Here is a 21,114-nt window from a genome sequence, read left to right on the forward strand (position 1 = left end):
AAGGTCTTACCCTACATCCACCGGCTTTGCGGACACGTACGCGCACACATTCACATACGCAGATACACCATAACTGTTTGATATGTATGTAAAAGATGACTCTACGCCTTCGAGCCTGAGCACAATATTTTGTGCGGTAGTTAATCTGATTCTGTAGCAAGGGTAACGCAAGCAGGGTTGTGTCAGAGACGTCTTCTTTTTTCACCAGTGAGCTGCTCCTACATCAATGAGATTGTCTTTATCTGCCTGCTTGCAGCTTGGGCTCAGATTCTGCCCTCTATATACGGGCGCTGGGTCGTGGGAGGCATGTGGGCGAAGGTGCGTGGCATCCGGCCTAATGCACAGCCTGAAGAGAAATACTAACACTTCATATTCACTGTGACTTCAACACCGCCACAGTTGAGGCTCTCACATTTGGAGAGAGATTTTCAGTGAATGAGTCACAGGTTTGAAAGATATTCCATGGGACATGGTCTTCTAATTTAGTTGTGGTGTGAAATGAAAAGAGTCAAATAAAAAAGCGATTGCAGGCATCCATGTCGTGCTGTCAGCCGCACAAGAGGCTGCTGCGCCGGGTGTCATCTCTCTTAATATAAAATTGCAGTTTATAAAAGTCTTGCCACAAAGTGCTCCTCCTCAGACCCCAGGTCTGCTGCCTTGTGTTTGACTCAGGATATTCCCCGCTGTACCGCATTCCTCTGCTGTTCCGTTATTCTGGATCAGGTCCCTGCCTCTTCCTGCCAAAACCCTCCCATAAACACACATCCAGCCCCGAAGTCGTCACGCCGCAGGGGGCATTCCAGAAGTGTTAGTTTTCTGAGCCCTTCTCCATATTCAAAGACACACATGAACATGTACTGTACATGCAGACACGCTGAGCTCTTACCCTTGGCCCAGTGTTTTTCAGACTAACACAACAGGAATGATAAACTATGATAACCGCAGACTAAATAATAGAAGTGGACTGAGCTTTTTGGTTTCAAAAGTAAAGCCCCTGCAGAAGTGCCTTAAACCTGAATTATTTCTAATAGCCAGCAGGGGGCGATAGCACTGGTTGCAAAAAGATGGAACCAGATGGAAAAAGAAACACTTCAGCTAACATTTTCCTGAAGAGTTGATGGTCTCAGTCGCTGGGCTCTTTGGCGGCACCTATGGCGATAAACGGTATTTGCAGGAGCACACTTCCTAGATATCCAGACAGTGTTGCATGTGTGACTGCACATTTTGGAGTGGCCTTTTATTGTGGCCAGCCTAAGGCACACCTGTGCAATAATCATGCTGTCTAATCAGCATCTTGATATGCCACACCTGTGAGGTGGATGCATTATCTCGGCAAAGGAGAAGTGCTCACTAACACAGATTGAGACAAATTTGTGCACAATATTTGAGAGAAAGAGGCCTTTTGTGTACATAAAAAAAGTCTTCAGTTCAGCTCATGAAAAATGGGAGCAAAAGTGTTGCGTTTATATTTTTGTTCAGTGTAATTGACAAATCGTTTTCAAGACAGCCTCTCAACCAGGATAAGAAACAAAGATGGCGACAGCAAAACGGTGAACTCGGGGCTTCAAAGTGGGGTATTACAAACCAATGGGTGTCATCACAGTGGCTTTGTCCACTTCTTTTGCATGGTCTTTGCTTATACTTTGGTTATTTATAATTTTGTTCCTTGATACACTTTTTGCCCACACAGTTTTAGCCACTAATACCCAATGCTGTCTTATCCTAGAGATATGCTTGCTATTGATCCCATGCATATGAAATCTTTCATCACGAGTCAGGATCCTTTTTTAGCCCAGAAAATATTTAAAAAACGGCCAAATGTCTGGTTCAAAACATCCTTTTTAACAGCAGCTGTTGCTTCACCTCTCGCTCGACTTCATAAAACCTCAACTCGGTTTGGTTACAGAAGTTTTATTGGGAACATTTGTGAGATAGCTTTTGACTTTTTTTTTTTTGCATAAAGTTGAGATATGGTGTTTCATAACTTCGTGTTTCTGCGTCATGTTTCTTGGCCTTTTTACCCTGTCAACTCCCATTACCCATGAGGCAGTGGGAGGCACCCCGGCACTTGTTGCTTGGCCCTATCAGTGGGAGACCTTCAAGATGCTTGGTGTCTCTTATCAGCCTGTGCAACCGCAATGATTCCCTCCTTACCATGTTGTTCACATTGATTTATATTATGCAAGTATTAATTTCATATTTAGTAATCCATACCACTTTGAAATGAGCAAATGTATGCGTCCTAATATTTAAGAGGAGAATTAATTGTGCAATCTTATCGGCACATTTTGCAGAGAAAACGTTTGAACACATACACCGTCTTTGTGCAGGAGAAAGTGCTCATACAGTGGTCAGTGTGTTCACACAAACTCTTGAGGAGTTCCCGAGCGAAACTCTGCACATCAATTATTCAGTTCGATCACCTAGCCTCCTTGCTGTCTCTGTCTGAGTCTTCCTCCTCGCTGCAGAAGGACCTGCTCAGGCAGGCGCAGTCAGGGAGGAGGGAGGGGGGTGGGGGGAGGCAGCCCTGTAGATAGCCTGACTGGAGCCAGAAGAGGGCTGGAGCAGGAGTATTCATTAAAGTCGCCCCAAGAGCACAGGCAGGGGAGAGGATAACAAGACCCTAGGGTGGCTGGTATGGGCCCCAACTCCTCAAAAACCATAAATGTATTCCCCTTCATCCAGACAAATCCACAGTCTACCGTGTCAGCAAAAATATACACACACTCGTCTACCTTTGCTGGAACACTTCTTTCACTTACTTTGACTTATACTTTGTTAACAACCTGAAAGCTAGGATAAGGATATCTTCTTCACTTAGTTTTGGCTATTAGTCTTACAGCTTGTGCATTAGCATTTTACCCAAGAACTATTTAACCACACTTTTGTAGGGGGAACCAAATAAGCAAACACTTTAAAAACACGTCCGTCTTTTACACAACAGTTATCAAAAATCTGGTTTTGCTGACCTCCAGTTGTTGAGCTTCCCACCTTACTGTGGTGATGTGGAAATATACCCCAGGCTGTGTCCAAACACTGACATCACTCTAGTTCGAGTCGTACAGAGCCAACTTCTGACCTCGCCAAACTGCACCCATCATTTGAGGCGCAACAGATGTTCAATTTAGATTACTAGTTTTAGGTTCAATATGTTGGGAAGTACGCTTATTGACCTTCATGTAAAGTTAGACAAAATACCATTCTCATGTCTGTGTGATAAATATATGGTTGGATCAAGCAGCCATTTAGCTTAGCTTAGCATAACGACTGGAAACAGGTGGAAACGGCTAGCATGTCTCCACTTAAAGGTAACAAAAGCTGCCAAAAAAAAGGTCAGCTGCCCAGCAACCAGCATACAGGAAGTAGTGTGTCCAAGCTAAGCAACAGAGGTTCTGTTAAGTAGATTTTGTTAGCCTGGGACAAAGCCAGGGTAGCTGCTTCCCTCTGTACAGCATTTTTGCTAAGCTATGCTAAACAGCTGTTTATCTAATCAATTTATTCAAGTAACTTTTATATTTTTTTCTTTTGATTATACGACATCCCATTAAACCTAAACTTGCGAAGCTAGTTAGCTAGTTAGTCCATCTTTGACCCGTGTGAGCTTCCCCAAAGTACACAGCTTGACAACATTAACTTTCATTTTGGTTTATTTAGTTTAACTGGTGATTTTACTTAAAACCTGTTTGTTTTTCAGAACATTTGTGGTACATAACCCATGCCAGGCCGACGGTGACGATGTTCAATAAAACTCGGTGAGTAAAATGTTCTAAATGATGGAATGACGGCCATGCCAATGAAAAACAGACGTAGGTCTTGTTTTCGTCTTTCTCGTGTTGTTACCTAAGTAATTTTTAGCTGCAATACCACCAGGACATGGCAACAAGAAATAGAAATCAGAAAAAAAAATACAGTAGGCAACACAACCAAAGGAAGTTGAGTCTTTAATGGGTTTTTTATCCTGCCCTTGACTATTGGCTACCCAGTAACTCTCACCTCCGAGTATCAGGCAGAGGTGCAGAGAAGCATTTAAAAGAGCCATAACTAACTGAACGACTCCTGAGGGAGGCTGCACAGACTGACGTATGTGTCCCTGGGGTCTCTGAGATCTGACTGCACGGGGCTGTTGTTCTCCCCCCCCGTCTGCCTGCCTGGCCTGTTGGGCCCCATACCACAGCTTTTCCAAAAAAGACCCCCAAGCGGTGCTGCATTGAGCCAGGCCGAGCAGTAAGCTGAAATTAAAGCTGTTTCACTGCGGTTAGTTAAATAGTTGGACAGTGAGAGCATGGGGTGGCCCCGAGTCAAGGCTAAGGCTGTCTGGGCTAGTGAGTGGAAATCTCGAAAAAAAGGCTAAGAGCTGGGGAGGGGAGAGGGGAACATGCAAAATAAAGGATTAAAAGGAAACTTTTCAAGTGACCTGGTTAGAAGGTTTTGTGGGATTTTGGTCAGGGGAAAGCTGGGAAATGGCGAGGGTGTGTTCTGTGGTTCTGCAAATCTATTAAGTGTACTGTCACTGCTTCTTAGCAGCACACTGGGAAGGAATGCATTACATAAGATGATAAGATACTCAACAGGACATACACGGAGTTAGCATTTTCAAAAAAAGCTGGGAGGCTGAAAGATATCTGTTCATGTTTTACAAGTAAAATCTATACTTTTACTCAAAGCTGTCATAAAAAAATGTCAGCTGCATCCTCCAGAATATGCAACAGTTGCGTTTTTTCCCCCCAATTGCTCTAAAATATGTTCTACAATTGCAAATGATGATCATGTGGTAGTCTGAGGGTTGTATGGCCTGTGGCTGGACTTCAGTAACAGAGTTGGAAGTGTTTATTGAATTATATAACTGTTCAGCATAAATCTGGGCTAAGGAGCAAGGGGTGGATCCACAAGGTCCCTCTACCCCCCATGACTCGCAGGGTTTTGACCACAAGTCCGGCCCACATTCTTCAGCCTCTGCTCACTGCGTTTTGAGGGGATCTGTGCGCTTTTGCTCGGCCGGGCGCTCTCCGAGAGGGACTCAATAAAAGAAATGAATAAAACCACATCAAACTTGTCAGCAGCAAGTTTCCTGACAGATGACTTCATCACAGGGCCCCTTGTCTCTCATCCAGAGCACACACTGAAAGTAGCATGCGTGATTGTAATCGCAACATTGCATTCGCTTTTATTTTTATGCATGCTGGATCTCGTACAAGAGAAACATTTTCCCTAATGTTTCCAGGCTACAGCGACTTGGCCATACATAATGGCTGGAATGGAGGCGAGTAAATTCCTAAGCCAAGTTCCTTTAAATCCACAGGGGTTCACGCGATGTATGGATCAGTCTTCCAAGAGGAACAGGAGCCAAGACATCTGTGTGACTAGCAGGGACTGATCCCCTCCACCAGAACACAGGGAATAGGAAACCCGGGATTATCTGGTCACATTGCATATCACGGGCCTGTATTCTCTGCACAATAGTACCAGCCCTGCCTCGCTGCGATCCGTAAAGTGCTCTGTGTCAAATTCATAATGTAATTTGAATAAAACATCCCAATTAGCATGTACTGTTGGATGCGCACACATACTTGTGAGGTGGAACTCTTTTGTGGACAAGCATTCATAATCATATCTGAAATTGTGTAGCACTCAGTGAGAATGTGTCTTTCCCCGCACTAATCTACTCTGTGTGGAGGTTTTCATTATCCACTATCCACTGTGTTCCTGTTCAGTGGGGTCTCTGTGCCCAGTTAAGAGTCCCACTAGCCTGAGGGTAAAAGGATGGTAATGGGGATGACGGGGGAGCCGAGCTTAACTATTTAACAGTATTATGTTTTACACTCGCAATAATGCAGTAAAAGTAGAAGATTATTTCATCACGGTGCGATTATTACATCAAACATGCGTGTAATTTGTCGTTGTCAGGTGAGTAAACCAAAGGTTTATAAAACAGTGGGTGGCTACTGGGAGACACAGTTACCTCAGCTTTAAATTAGCTTTAAATATTCATTTGCATTTAAAAGGAGGTAAAGCTATGTTAGCAGACAAAACGGTAACAGGATACAAGCAGGCAGGACCAGGATTCAGGCACCAAAAAAAATCAAAGGGAAAGGTCCTGTATGTATGGAATGAGAGTGATGAGTTAAATAGAGACAGGTGAGTGGGGAAGGTCAGGTCCAGGGCTGATTGTAACAGTGAACAGGTGTGTGGATGGGGAAAGGAGGGGAAGTCTTAGGGCATCTGGTGGAGAGGTGGGGTATCGCGTTGAACCTTGGGAAGTGGGAATGTGACTGGTGAGGAGGGACAGGGAGACAGACTGTGACATGGTGGTAATCCTGTCCTTGTCACACTCAGGGCGGGAAAGCTCAAAAGATTTTATAATGTTGTTCTGCTGTGTACCAGGTTGCAAGTGGTACAATCGTACAATATCTAAAACAACATAATTTCACCACATCCAGCAACTGAAAAAAACATCACATAGTTGTTAAAACCCAACAGAATATTGAGCCATATTTTAAGGAAAAACAATATATTTGTACGCCATAAGCTACTATTGCTAAGCTAATGCTAAGACTAGCCTTCGACCACTTCCTAGGTGACATTACCGTTTGATAGTGTTACATTTTAAGATAGGCAAAGAGGAAAATTCCAAGCTAATGGTATTGTTAGCTATGTAGTAGCTGAATGCTAACATTAGCTGTCATCTAATCTCCATTGACAGATTTTTTGTGTGAAAAGTTTTCTGGTTTCCTCGCTAGCTTTGGTTGTACAAAGGAAAAACAGTCCATGTGGTGAGCAGAAGGGGCGGAATGCAATCACCATCCCGGTTGCCAACGGTGACCATCGGATGACAATTTTCCTTTTTATTAATCTGTATTATAAACAGACATCTGCATGCAAGCTCAGCTAACAATGCATTTAGACGCCTTATCTTGGCCTGAAGTCTTTTATCGCTAACCATTAGCTAAACCGGAAGCCCTAATACACTGTCTGTCGCTCCCAGAGGCTATGGCATCAGACGAGATCCGAGATTGGCTGTTTTAATGGAGGCTAATGGTTATCAAATATGTTGTTGGCTAATGTTAGCATTCAGCCAATTTCTATCTAGCATTACCCTTTGCTAGTTTAGATGATTAAATAGAAAAGTGCGTCCTTGCTAGCATAATGTAAGCTAGGGGGTGGGTGTATGCTACCGTTAGCTGTTGTCTTAAGGTGGCTAATGGGTTATCAATTATGTTGTTCCAGCTGGAAGTGTGGCCTTATGTCTCTCTGGATTTTCACTGCCTGTTGTCTTTTTCATTGCTTATCAATGGAGGATGGATAACGATGAGTCAGATTCGACTATGGATGTTGCACCTTAAGCGTGTAGTTGGAGGAAAACGGCCATCATGATATCACTACAGCTCTATTAATTTAGAGCTTTACAGAAATTTGTCATTGAACACAAAGGTTTCGTTTAATATTTTTGAATGAAGATAATACAGCAAAGGAGATACATAAATGACAAGAGTCTGTTTGTACGAGCAGGAGCGTACAGGAATGGAAGCTTGTGCTCTCACATATATGACCTCCTGTGTCCTAGAATGTTGCCTCCACCCAACCACACCCCCGTTACACACACATACACACAAACACACACACGTATTCCACCCTAGACAGGCCAGGTTGCCAGAGCTACACAAACTCCCACCCATTAGCGGCAGGATTCCAGGATAACCATGGCAACCAGTCTCTCACCCCCGGGGAGACGAGCAGCAGAACTGAAAGGCTCCATTCAATTTCCACATCCCAGTACAGCACACACAAAAGGACACACACGCACACTTTTTTCGCACACTAACACACACTCACTGACAGGCAAACACTCACAGATTCTCACACACACACACACACACACGCACACACACGGACACGTCCAACGCAACCCACTTGCTCTAACAGCCTCGCAGTCACTCCAGCCTTCCCCGCCTGCCTCCACCGGGGTGAGTGGGAGCTTGTTAGAGAGACCGCACACTACATCCTCTCACCCACGGTCCTCGGCTGCACATACACAGCGCTCCAGTGAAACATTAATTACACCTCACTCATTGTGATTAGACACACTTTCAGAGGAAGTCGACAGACTCTTTATTTCATGCACAAAGATTATTTTTCTCTCTCCGTGAAGGAATGAAGCACCTTATGGACGACAAAGCTTCGGGTCAAATCACCTGACTGCGTCCGAATAACTGTATATAAAGATGGCGACACATCTCCACCTTCTACCATTGTACAAAAATGAAGCCAAAATACTCCCCGAGCAGTCGCTGCCATCTTACGCATTTGGAGCCAGAATAGCCAGGCTAGTGATATTAACGTCCCACCCCAAAACACCTATTTAACTTGACAAAAAAGCGAATATCAAAAGTTCTATTACTGTATTGATAGTTTTAGTGACGTTTCCTCTTGCCGTTACGCATCTACTCCGCTACTCAGGAACAGATCTTCTGCAGGAGCGGTATTTGTCAACAGAGCTGTCAATCATGACGTTACGCCCCTTTTTTATAGCATCAAATAACTAAATAAAACTAAACTCAGAAAAATTAACACTTTTAAATCAGCATGATAAAAACTAGCTGTAATGACAGAAGCCAAAATTATTTGGCGTGTATTTTATTTTATAGTTTGACTCACGTCCCATCTATTAACATGGAGGAGGCGAGCTTCATGACTACAGCCAGTCAGCAGGGGGCGATCAAGATGCTTTGGCTTCACTTTTGGGGAGCTGTCATGTTGTCCATCTGAGTCCCAGTTCAGGGGCTGCAGCCTTCGAAAGCCGTATTAGAAGGCTGATTGGTCTCAGAAGCACCAACTGGAAAGCTCCTTCAGATGTGGGGGACAAATCCTTTTACACGAAAGGATCCATCAGATGTATCCATCGCGGCCCAACATATCCCAGGATGCATTGCGCACCAATTCAAACGAGATGGCGCACTCTTACGTGGCCGAGGAATACACTTTTAAATGTTAAAAGTTTTTGGTTTCAACTCAATCGAATAGCTGGCGTTACGACAGGGAACGTCAGGGCCCTTGAAACAAATTATCTTCAAAATAATAGGTTAACTTATAGCCCGCTAGCTACCTGTTGCTAGGTGACAGGAGCGGTGTTTGATGACGCAAGGGTAAGGGAGCGGGAACAGCCCGGTGACGCAAACAGAAAATCCTCCGTAGACCAGACCGTCTCATTTCCTTCGGCCTTAACCGTCTACGCAGGCTACGAATGACTCATCCTCCATGGACGGCCTCCTTCGAAGGCTGCAGCCCCTGGATTGAGACGTAGCTGATATTGCACCCCCAGTGACAATTTGATGTGCATTCTGCTGTGCAAAGACGTAAAAGACAAATGTTTAAGAGAAATTACTTAATTTAAAGCAAGGCAGAAGGAAATATTTATATATGATGAGAGGGATGTGTCGTTGCGGGATCAAGTCAGAGGCTAATAAGGATGTAGTTACGATTGCTGGTGAAATCCCACATCCCACTTGAGTGAGCGCAGCATGCTCCCAGAGTCTCCTCCGTCTCAAACAGCAGTATGTACTCGCAGGCTTTAACCAAGAGGAGCGGGAAAAGGTTAATGACGCACAGTGGGAAATCAAAGATCACAGATAGCATCACAGGAAATGGAGTAGAGAGGTATAGGAGTGGAAACAGGCGATATGAGAGGGAACAGATGATGACATCCGAAGAGAAAAATAAAAGGAAAGTATGGGCAAGAAAGCGACAGTCCTAGAAATATAAATGACAGACAAACAGAGCTCCAAAACGCGGGGTGTTGATTATCTCCTGTTCACATTAGGAGCCCACACAGACTATTAGATGTGAGCCCAGCTTGAATCAATTTTGAAATGGTCTATTGAAGAAAATCTTGAGTGGCAAGCACATAGCACTCAGCCTTTTACCAACACAACATCTTAGCGGCTGATAGCGGGGAGGTGAAGATGTGCGAGGGTGTCTTGTTAAGATGTAAGGACAGGTGGAGAAAAGAGGCAGAAATTGGGTCAGCAGATATTATAAAAGGGTGTGGTGTTGTTTCGAAACGAGAGAGAGAGAGAGAGAAAGGGAGAGAGATCTGGAACAAGAGAAGGGATGGAGGAGGAGTGGAGAGAGGCTGGCACTAATGACGGGTGCGCCCAGGGCCACACAAGTACAGCTGTCTCCCCTCCCAACTTCAGCAATGTCAGATCGGCATAATAAAACCCAGTGTGTTAGTATGTGCTCACAGGGAACAGCTGGGTGGCTTGGCGAAAAAGGAGGAAAAAAAAGGGAACGAGAGAGAGAGGAGAATTCTGCATCGCTAAATCTGATCATCTGCCTTGAGCTGGTGGAGTTATCTTAACCAACCCTGGAGATGCTGAGGGAGATGAGGGTTTCGGAAGGAGCTAGTGGTGGTCAGAGGTGGTGAAAGTACACACAAGGTCTTTACTTAAGTAGAGGTACAGATACTCCTCTGAAATAAAGTTCTGGTAAAGGTAGAGGTATTGATTTAACGTATTGATTTAAGTAAAATTGGCTATTAAAAAAAGAATGTAGCCTTCTTAAAGGGCCATTTCGCCGATTTTCAACCTCAGTCCTACCACGCTATTATGGGGAGCTAATGCCAAAAACATGCAATTTCACTCTGTGCCTTTGGAGGACACTATCCGCTTCTCCAATGGGCCCTGGAACTGCACCGCCAGGCTGCGTAAAACGTGTCATCTGGTGGAGGCCAGGGAGCTTGCTGAACTACACTTCCTCAATCTAGGACGCCCGCCTCTGATGTCATATCTCTTGAAATAGATATTTTTTAGATGATCCACCGGTATATTCCCGTCGTATTTCGGAGTCTGTACCACTCTGAGCCATTGCCTGCAGCGAAACGGTAGTATTTCACTCCAGCATCTCTCGCTGGGCCGTTCCAGTGTTGTAGGAGTGTAGAATGGGCGAAACCACGAGCTGTTTGTACAACTTTCTCCACAGCTATGGCGCCAATTTCAAATATTATTGCTTCTATCGATTACAGAGAACACCAGCTTTTTCTAGGGGCAAATTTCTCCTTTTAGGGAATTTCAAAGTTGTTTTTGTGCTAAGCTAACTGAACGTATCATATTTGGGAGACTATTAAACCTAACTCAATATTACATTAGATAGAATGGAACAATATACTTCAAATAATGAACATTGACTTTGCTCCAATGTGCAAATCAGTTGGATGGGGAATGTCTTGCTGCTCTGGATCATCTCTGATGTTGCTGGCAATGTTAGCTGGTTCAATTTCATCCATGTTGCAACCAGTTGTTACTCTTGGACACGGTCATCTGCTTCACTAGAGGGAGTTTTCCACCATGTCTCTCTTGTGTTGTGTCTTTCTATTTACGCAGGTTGAAATAGCTTGTGATGATGGGAAGTCGGCGTGCAATGATGTATCAAGCTTCCCCTCAAATGCATCAAAGTGAAAGTAATAAAATAAATACATCTGGTACAGATTTTTGTGTTCAAATTTAGGTGGTAAAGTTAATAAAGTTTTCCACAATAATAAATACTCATGTAAAGTACAGTTACGTGAAAACTCTGCTTAAACCAACTGTGAGGAACTTTCACTTTCTGACTTACTTGGCTAACCTTGTGGATAAAGCGGTACTTCCTATCTATTATCTATCTTTTCCTGTACATGTTTGTATTATCTGAATGAAAATCTCCTCCTGCTTCCTTTTAATTGTCTAACGCTGTTAAAACGTTACTGGGGAAAGTTCCAACGAAGGCTCTTTCGGTCTGCGTGCTGTAAAACACTTCGTCATAATCCGACCCGGCGGCAGCGCTGACAGACTTTAATTGAAATAGTCAGTCTTCTAGCTGATGGTCTGGTTTGCTTCTTCCGGACAGAGGAAGGCATCATTTTTATTGTTACTATTTTTTGCCTTTATTGGTAGGACAGCTGAAGATTGACAGGAAACATGGAGAAGAGAGTCAGGGTAGATATGCACCAAAGAGCCGAACCCGAAGCCAATGCATCGAGGACTTTGCATCTGTACGTGGGGCACCTGCTCTACCGACAAGACAACCAGTTAAAACTCCTCTTGGTACCATTAAGTACAGTAAATAAGTATGTGAACTTTGTTACCTCCCATCTGTGGTCATAGTGGACGCTTAAACCTCTGGCAATCTCGGCTTGCACAAATCATTTTCCTTTTATCAAGTTTCCAGAGGTTGACGTCAGATTGTGTCCAGAGTGCACTGAGTCACACATATACCGACTCTGCTCACCACCTCGTCTTTGTGTTTGTGCCCTTAGTGGCCTTATATAAAGGATGTACGTATAGCTATTACATGATGTCAGATGTGCTTCTCCAACCTCACCTCACACCCAGAGTCCCTTATCGCTGATATCACACACTGAGGTCCTACAGGGCTTAACCCCGAACACCCAAACACAAAAGTACACTCGAACACTGTCTGGACTTGATCTTTACATATTATATGCACTTTTATTGGATGGACCTACATGTAGGAGGATATCTGCCTGTCTGACTCACTCCTTGTCTGTCTGACCACCCCCTCCTTCTAGCCTGCCAGCACCCTCTTTGTGTCTCTTGCCGTCTCTTCTTCCTCCTCTCTTGACTGTGTTTGTCTTAATCATTGCTGAGGTGATGTGGGCCGGGCAGAGCAGTGGATAATGTGATTAGAAAAGGCTCAGGCGAAAAGTCGCTGCTGTGATCATTCCAGTCACCGGGGACTTCCGTCACATTTGTCGAGGATCTCCAAGTGGAAAATGGCCTCAAAAAGGTCTTGTTATTTTGGTGTTTGAGCTCCGCCTCACCTCTTCGGGTGCGCCAGCTTGGCTCGAGATTTTTTGTGGGCAGGTTCATGAAGCAAAGAGACCAAAAGGAAGAGTGTTTAAGGGTTTGAGGCTTCTCACTCTGACGCTTCATTATTAGTTCCTTTTTTTTAGTTCAGCGCCACACCAACTACTATACATATTTTACCTGTAAGAATCACCTTTAACAGAACTTTACATAAACTCTGATAAAACGTTGTCAGCTGGATGTTAAATCATTTCCAGCCCACTTCTTTTTAAGTGTTTCAAGTCACAATACAACCAGTTAAAGGTGTCAGCTAGTGAGTAAAAGTTAGCGGCTGCTTGGCTAGCAGCCCCAAAAATCCCTCTAAAGAGCGTCAAGAGAGTGACTTACTTTTAATGTGTCATGTTTACCGTTTTTTAATCACCTGGACAGTTTGTTTGGAGAGGAGGAGACCTGTAAATAATTTGTCTCACGGTAAAAACAACTGATGAAATCCTAACCTAAAGTACAAGTCTAGCACAAGGTAGCAAAAACAAGCTAGCAGCAACTCCTGTGACCACTGAAGAGCATCTCAGAAACATTCATTTTAACAGACACTGGTTTTTACTGGTTTAAATCACAGTGTATGTTTTTAACAGACACTGTGATTCAATGTAAACCCTGTTTAAAGTGAAAATATGCTTCTTTCGAATTAACCAGGCTTAGCTAGATTGCTATAAAAATGTTTTGGTCTCATTTCAAGATTGATACGTGGTACTTATCTAGAGTAATTTATTGCAAAATAAAAGGTACCCTAGTTTTGAGTGAAAATTAACTAGACTTTACTTGATTGCCTGAAATTAGCATTAGTATTTTTTAAATCTTGTTTTAAGATCTTATGTGCTTTAACAACAAGTGAACTGGCTGACTTATTTCAAGACATCTTAAAGTGCCAGTTCGCCGATTTTCAACCTCAGTCCTATCGTGCCATCATGAGAGGAAAAAAATGCAGTTTCGCTCTGTGCCTTTGGAGGACGCTACCCACTTTTCCAATGGGCCCTGGAAAACCTCCGCCAGGGAGCTTGCTAAACTACGCTTCTTCAGTCTAGGACGCCCGCCTCAGGTGTCATGTCTCGTTCAAAATCGTCAGGTTTGCAATGTAGATTGCAAACCTGAAGATCCACTGGTACGTTCTCGTCATATTTCGGATTCTGTACCGCTCTGAGCGATTGCCTGCAGCGAAAACGGTAGTATTTCACTCCAGCGTCTCTCACTGGGCCGTTCCATTCAGAGGGAGGGGCACAATGCACGCTGGGTGTTGTAGAAATGTAGAATGGGTGAAACCACAAGCTGTTGGTACAACTTTCTCCACAGCTATGGCGCCAATTTCTAATATGATTGCTCCTTTAACAACAAGTGGACAGGCTGACTTATTTCAAGACATCTTAAGAAGAAAAAATAGCGAGTATTATATCTTAAGAATTTTGTCTTAAATTTCATTTTATATTATTATATATATTTGTATTTTTGCAGTGAAATTGCTTTGATGGACAAATTGGGGCAATAACGGGCAGCTCTTAAACATACAAATATATTTGTAATTCCAATGTAAAAGGACACCGAGTGTGTTTTCCAGGCCTCCAGAGGCAGTACAGATGAATGAAGCATTAGATCAGGTAAGCCGGGCAATACTCCCCAGTATGTGCTGCAGCTGGCCCCGGGGGATTGTGGGTAGTGTGTCTGCCACACTGCTCGGGGGGGTTGAGGTGAGGAGAGGAAGAGTGGCTCTCGTCAGGAAAAAGATGAAGGGGGTTTAGACATGACAGGCGTGTCATTAATCACAAGATTCTGCGGGCGGTATTCGAGGATCTACCCTCTCTCGATGGAGGGAACCAAAGGGATGGATGGGAGTAGTCATGGGAATAGGAAGTGTGTGTAGGTATGTGTGTTTAGTTCTGTGTTTCTTCTGTGGCTTCATTATTGCCCAATTCCTTATTCCTTCTGCCGTTCCTGGCTCTGGCCATTTACAGTTACCCCCTCCGGCAGCTACATCCATGACAGGTACAGAGAGACAGGGAAAGGCACTCTGCAGGAAGCAAATCTGTCACTGTGCTAACTAAAACATGTCAGTGTGGTGGTGCTGTGTGTCCTGCATGCTGGTACGGTGCGGATAGATGATTGGAACCCAAGGCTGTTGCAGTGGAGAGTTTATTTTGCCGCTTAAGTAAAAGGAAAAGACGAGGAAGGAGCTTTGAAGGAGCAGCCGGTGTTTCTGCAAAGTAGTAGGAAAGACGGGGAGAGAAATCAAGGCGCAGCTAAACTACGAGACGCGGTGAAACGTGTCTGCGTGTGTGTGTTCCTGGCCTCAGGGGAGCCGAGTCCTCTCTCTGGGCTAGACTGAGCCCACCTGAGTCTCTCTCCCACCCCTCCAGCTGTTTCCCTCCCTCCCTCAACCCCCAAAGCATCACCCTTATCTCTATCATCCAAACTCCTCCAACTCGTGTTTCTGAATCCCGATGCCGCATGTACTGTACATTTCTGATGTACTTCTGCTGTTGTGTAACGTTTCCGTCTTTACCTTCGAACCACATTATTGATTTGAGTCGCAAAAACTTGAGCAGTTGCATAGATTTTTGTGCTGTTCTGCAGCACAGTGTTTTCTTCTTCAACAACTTCAGCTTTAAGACCGTGCCACAAGAGGAGCAGTATGAATTCCCATATAAGGCAGAAGGACCCTTTCTAACCTTCTCCTCCTCCCTCCTCCTCCTCCACTCTCTGTCTTCTACCCCTTCACTCCTTTATTGCAACCAGCTCACACTGTCTTCCCTTTCTGCTGCGACCGTGGTCTAATGCCAAGGCTTACACACAAAAAGCACTGGTGTTTTTTTTTTTTGCACTGATGCTTGTCATTTACTGTTTTCTGTCTGTCACTTCCGAGATACCGGCCTGGATATCTGCATCTACATCTTGTATTTTCCCTTTGCGAGCGCCACAATACAGTAAATATTATACCAAAGCATCAAATCGAGCCTCACAATTCCAATGGGAGAGATCAGGAGAGCGGGGAAGCTTGCGGAGTGGGAGGTAGAGATGGATTGAAAGATGAAGACAGCGAAGACAGAGAGGGAGAGAAAAAACACAAACAGAGCTGATAAGACCTTCGGCGGAGGAAGTGTCGTTCTCTGCCGATCCCCAGTGGATTTCCCAGCATCCCACTCTTCCCTTGCTGCAGGATGTAACCTCGTGTGGGAATACGTAAGGAATGTGGCCCCTTTTGTTTAGCGCGCGATAGGCTCCTGGTTGGCGGTCATTTGTGTGTCTTATGTGTGACAGGCTCCAGGCTTGGCAGAGGCTGATCACAGACACACTCAACGGTCCTTTCTCGGTAAGACCCTCCTATGAAAACAATGACTGCTGTTATGGCTGCTATCTCTCAAAGCCCCTCCCTGGCTGATGGGGCTCTTGCTGGGCTCTTACAGTGGTATTCATATACTGAAGATTAAACAAAGAGCATAGAAGGCAGCTACATCTGTGGTTCACTTCTTTTGGTCTAATGGACACTTTAAGTCCTGTTTGATTGACATAAATACCCTGTTATCAACACTCCCTGACATGCTCAAAAGTGGCCTATTTTTAGGCCTACAGTATTTGAATCGTGATTGAACATTATATTAACTGTAGTCAAGTTTTCAAGTATCTGAAGTGTTCATTTCTAGATGGCTAAGTAAAGTTTTTATTCCTATCATAATGTTCAAACAAGATCTGCCAGTTACATTAACGAGACATAATCACTATTAGCTTTTTCGCTATTATACATGACTTTAATTTAGCATTATCAGCCATTACTTTTAGATCTCATACCATTATCAATTACTTTTACCTTTTCACCAGAATCCGAAACTTTTTTTTTCACTCTTATCAAATTTTTCAACTATTATCAGTTGCCTTTTGATTTTCACCATTCTCCACTACTGTTAGCTTTTTCAGAATTTCCAGTTAAAATGTTTCACTTACTGTTTCTGACATTTATCATTCACCATTATCCAGTCCATCACCAATTACTGTTACCTCGTCACCATTATCAATTACTGTTAGCTTCTTCACCATCATCCTTTGAGTGTTTTTCCATTATCATTTACTATCATAACTTTGTTTTTGTTTTTTTTAACTTTACCAATTATTTTGTTGTAAGTGAATTTACACTATCCTGCCATTACTCTTAGCTAACTGTAGTGTGGGTTTTTCGTACTGCAAGTGGTCTGGTTTCTGTTTGTAGTACGTTTGCAGTCCGAGTAATATTGACTAATCAAGTATCAACAGGCTGCGGCGTGTACAGGATAAACAGTCCGTGCGGAGAACAAAAACGGCGGAACGTAATCCGCCGTGATGACATCCCGGTTCCCATCAGTGCTCATTTGACAATGATTAACCTTCTTATTAATCTCTATATACAGATATCTGCAGCAAGTTCAGCTAACAGTCCGTTCTGGATCAAAAATTCAACTTTAGACAAATTCCCTTGACGCTGTGTCACGAAAGCCGTTCAAGCGTTTAGATTTCCCGACTTCCATGAATGCATCATCGTTCAACAAACGAGCATATAAAAGTTGTTTTCCTTTCCTCTTGAACAGAGCTGACAAAGCTTGTATTTTGACTTTTTATTAATCTGCATCATGATGTTGAAATTTCGGCAAAGACAAGACCCGTTAATTAAAGTAAATCACAAGAAAAACTAACTGTTTCTTTTTCGGGTTCATACCGCAGTAGTTAGCCAGAGTATTAGACTATTAACAGTCAAACTGAGACTCACCAGAAACAGATGAACAGGCGTTCCTCCAGGGGATTTACTGAACCAATAAATGCCGCTGTTTATTTTGCTGACACATCTAGACGGGCGAAATTCGCTTCACTTTTGATGATCTGAACACACGGTCGCTTCTCAAGTTGCGAAACGGACTGTAAACAATGCAGCACACGGAAATGTTGGCTTGACGTCGTTTATCACCAACCGCTGGTTAAACCGGACATGCCCAATGTCCCCACAGGCTATATGGTCACCAGACTATAACCGATGGGTTCCGACATTGACTTTTACCTGACCATTTATGAAATGTATCAATTAGGCAACTTAAAACCATGAATTTCAACCAATTACCCATTACTGTCAGCTGCTTAGACTTCATAAACTTGCTAGCTTGCTTACTTATGCTCACAGTCTTAATCACAAAACAGTAGTAGGCAGCACAGTACATAATAGTCAATTTGGAGTGTGTAACATTGATACCAAACAACAAATGATTTCATTTACTAGAAAATTCAGTAATCTATACCTGATGTTGCAGGTATGTTTTTGGAAAGGATTCCATTTAACAGAGGGTGTTATCCCATTGAGTCACTGTAGTTCTCTTTGCTCAAGGCGTTAATGAAAGTATAACTCTTAAAAGGCCTTTAAATAGATTATCTAGAACTGTTGAAGCCTACCTTAGTCTTCTACGCAATACTGCGCTTACACACCCAGAGCACATGATTGCTTACTGAACAGGAAAGACATACCGACATGAGTTGACAGAAAACAAGGCAAAGTGAACTTTATTGAAGATTTCATGACATATTCTTTGCTTTTGTGTAGCCCTCATTAGACAGTAAAACAATCCATAAAGCGTCTTTCTTTGAAACACAGTGATAAAAGCACATTTAAGTAGCCAGGACTCTGAGCAACCAACGTAGTACGACCACAGGGATGTGCTTATCATTAGATACTGAATAGGCGGCCTCTTATCCCTGATCAGAGGAGGATAAAGGCCATCGTTTAATTTTGGCACAAAGGAATAAGATAAGAGCTACAGGTAAACAAGTGTGTCAATGTTTTTATTTTCTTTGTTTTCGTTAAGTAACGTTTTACAACCAATATTTGGTATTTTTCAAGCTTTTATCCTTAAGAACAAGTGTAAAGGAGGCTGAAACCGTGTGTGAGGAGACAAAATGATTGTGACATTAAAATACAAAACAGCATTTTGGATGATTTCATTCATTCGTTCATTTTTGAAAAGCAACCACATCTTTGGTTTAATGGTCAATTTATAAGATGCACAAATTCTGTGGACAAGAGAAATGCAGGCAAAAAAGGCCAGGCAGCCGTGTGTTAGACTGTAACCTAAGAACCCTCGACAGATTTCGTAATGAGTTGTTTGATATGTTTCACTTTCTGTATTGTTGAACGTTTCCCTCCATTTCACCTCATTTCACCACGACTGTAAAAGTCTTTTTTATCAACATATTGATTTTTATGTGAATGTTGATCCTGTAACTTAGCAAAAGTGCTCTCTGTATATTTAAATACACAGGATTGCTTAACACATGTTTGTATTGCATACCAAAGGTTTTCTCAGCTTGAGTTTAAGTATGAGAATAAAACAGACACAAACGTGTTTACCACAGCTTGTCACCAAGGACAGGAAGACTGAGAGACCCTTTTAGTAAGTACTTTTCCCCATGATATAGACATCACCTTGGTTTAATGTAAGGCTGTTTTATAAAAGCAGAGTCGAGCCCAAGACTGTTTGTCTTTCAGTCTGAAGCGGCCATGGTGAGTCAGACACGGAGGAGGGACAAAACAAAACTAAAGGAGGAGAGAGCCAGGGACACACTTTCAACTCGTCTGAACTGTCTGTCCGTACAGTCAGACAGTTCACTGCACAGCTTGTGTGCATGCACATATACCGTGTATACATTACCCAGTATCAGGTGAGACTTATCTCTGCTTAAAGGGAAACTCTCTGCTCGGCTGAACTCTGAAGTTTCACCGCAAACATTAACTTGTGACCGACAGAAGCAGCTGCAGATATGTGTCGTGTTAGAATCTTGAGCCGCTCGTAGTCCGACTGTCGAGACGTACAAAACGAAAGCATATTGCTAGATTTGTCAACCCCAGTCTGACACAAAAGCATGTGATGTACATTCAGATCACTACTCCACCTCAGGCAGTTTTTTCGGTGCCTCCCACGGGGTGTGAACTCTGATGCGGCGTCTGAGCGGGGCGCTAAAACGAGGCGACGCCGCGGTCAGTCACACAGGAAACTGAAAGGCAGACAACCTCACATCCTGCCTGAGCTTTTGGAAGACAACACTTCCTCCTCGAAAAGAAAAAAGCAGCAAGTGCAAGTTTGAAAGATGTCTCACATGAAAGCAGTGGTGCTGTGCTGAAGACGAGCGTATGTTTGCAGGAATTTAAAGCCAGCAGGTGTGCACCGAGATGTCTCTGTTGTTTAAAACTGAATGTGATCACATGATCTTTGGAGGGAAATTACATTAACAGAAATTCAAGTCAACAAAAGGAAATAACAGAGCAGTGTTATTACTCTTAGGCATAGTTTCCATGCCTGAAATGAGTGAAAAACAAGTGAAACAATGGGGTATCAACGCCTGGATCATACACACTGGTAATGGCTTTAAGTTGAACCTGAGGTCCAAAGGATTGTTTGCCAATCGGCACCTTCTTTTCACTGCTTTTGTGGTAGTAAAAACATCAAGGCAGTGCTCGAAAAGATTTAAAGAGGCAGACACGGTTTGTGTCAATGTAAAAAATTCCCCTGTGATCACCAAAAACATCTGAATAAGGAGGGACGCTGCGCATCCTGATCTCACCTCAAGCTGGCAGTGAAACAGATGAGACTGAGCAGCAGCTTTGACGCACCGATGGAAGAGTGTGTTCTCCAATATAAGTGAAATCATCCTCCCACAACTCTTTTATATGCTGACAAATATCACGCAGATATTTCCCATACAGTCTGAAGTCCAATCATCACACATTTACAGAACGCTGCTGCTCTCGTGCAGCTCTACAACAATAGCCGTGTGGGCTCAGCACTCTCCATTTGTTCACTTCAGTCTCTGCCCGAGCAGCCGGCCCCCTGGTTGCCATCAGGGCTTCTTGGCTGCAGTTTTGGCTTTCCCGTTGGGTCCTGTTTTGATCTGGGTCATCTCCACATCTGTCAGGGCGTCAGGGGGAAGGCAAGAGCGCATGCGTTCGATGGTCTTCTGGTGAGCTGCCCTCTCCTGCTCCAGAGTGCGGATCATGTGCTTCATTTTGCTCTCCCGAGAAAGGAAGTTCTCCACGCTCGTCTCCAGCGTCTGGATCTTCTGCCGGGCAGCCTGGAGGACACAAAGTACCTCGGTGAATACAAGGTTTGGACAGAGAGTAAGAAAGCCAAGAAGCCATAAATTCAGGACTCTCAGCTAGGAGAAAAAAAAGTATCAAAAATATAAACAAAGGTATGATCAAATATGGTTGTAGCTCTTACAAACCACATTAAAGAAGTGTCTTACACCATAAGTGTGACTT

General features: G+C 43.5%; 1 protein-coding gene across 5 annotated transcripts in view; it reads right to left on the reverse strand.

The window, feature by feature from the left end:
• Positions 1 to 18,335: 18,335 nt before the first annotated feature.
• The window catches only part of tbc1d4 (TBC1 domain family, member 4), a 37,111-nt gene continuing 34,332 nt past the window's right edge, over positions 18,336 to 21,114 (reverse strand). For all 5 annotated transcript variants that reach the window (XM_069662957.1, XM_069662960.1, XM_069662956.1 and 2 more), the window contains one exon: positions 18,336 to 20,924. In XM_069662957.1, the coding sequence (XP_069519058.1) occupies positions 20,694 to 20,924 (231 nt within the window). In that variant the 3' untranslated portion in view covers positions 18,336 to 20,693. The remainder of the gene's footprint in view (positions 20,925 to 21,114) is intronic.

The sequence above is a fragment of the Semicossyphus pulcher genome, unplaced genomic scaffold (assembly GCF_022749685.1).
Source record: "Semicossyphus pulcher isolate SPU_LCO1_2020_fin unplaced genomic scaffold, fSemPul1.0.p SCAF_15, whole genome shotgun sequence".
NCBI classification, from domain to species: domain Eukaryota; kingdom Metazoa; phylum Chordata; class Actinopteri; order Labriformes; family Labridae; genus Semicossyphus; species Semicossyphus pulcher.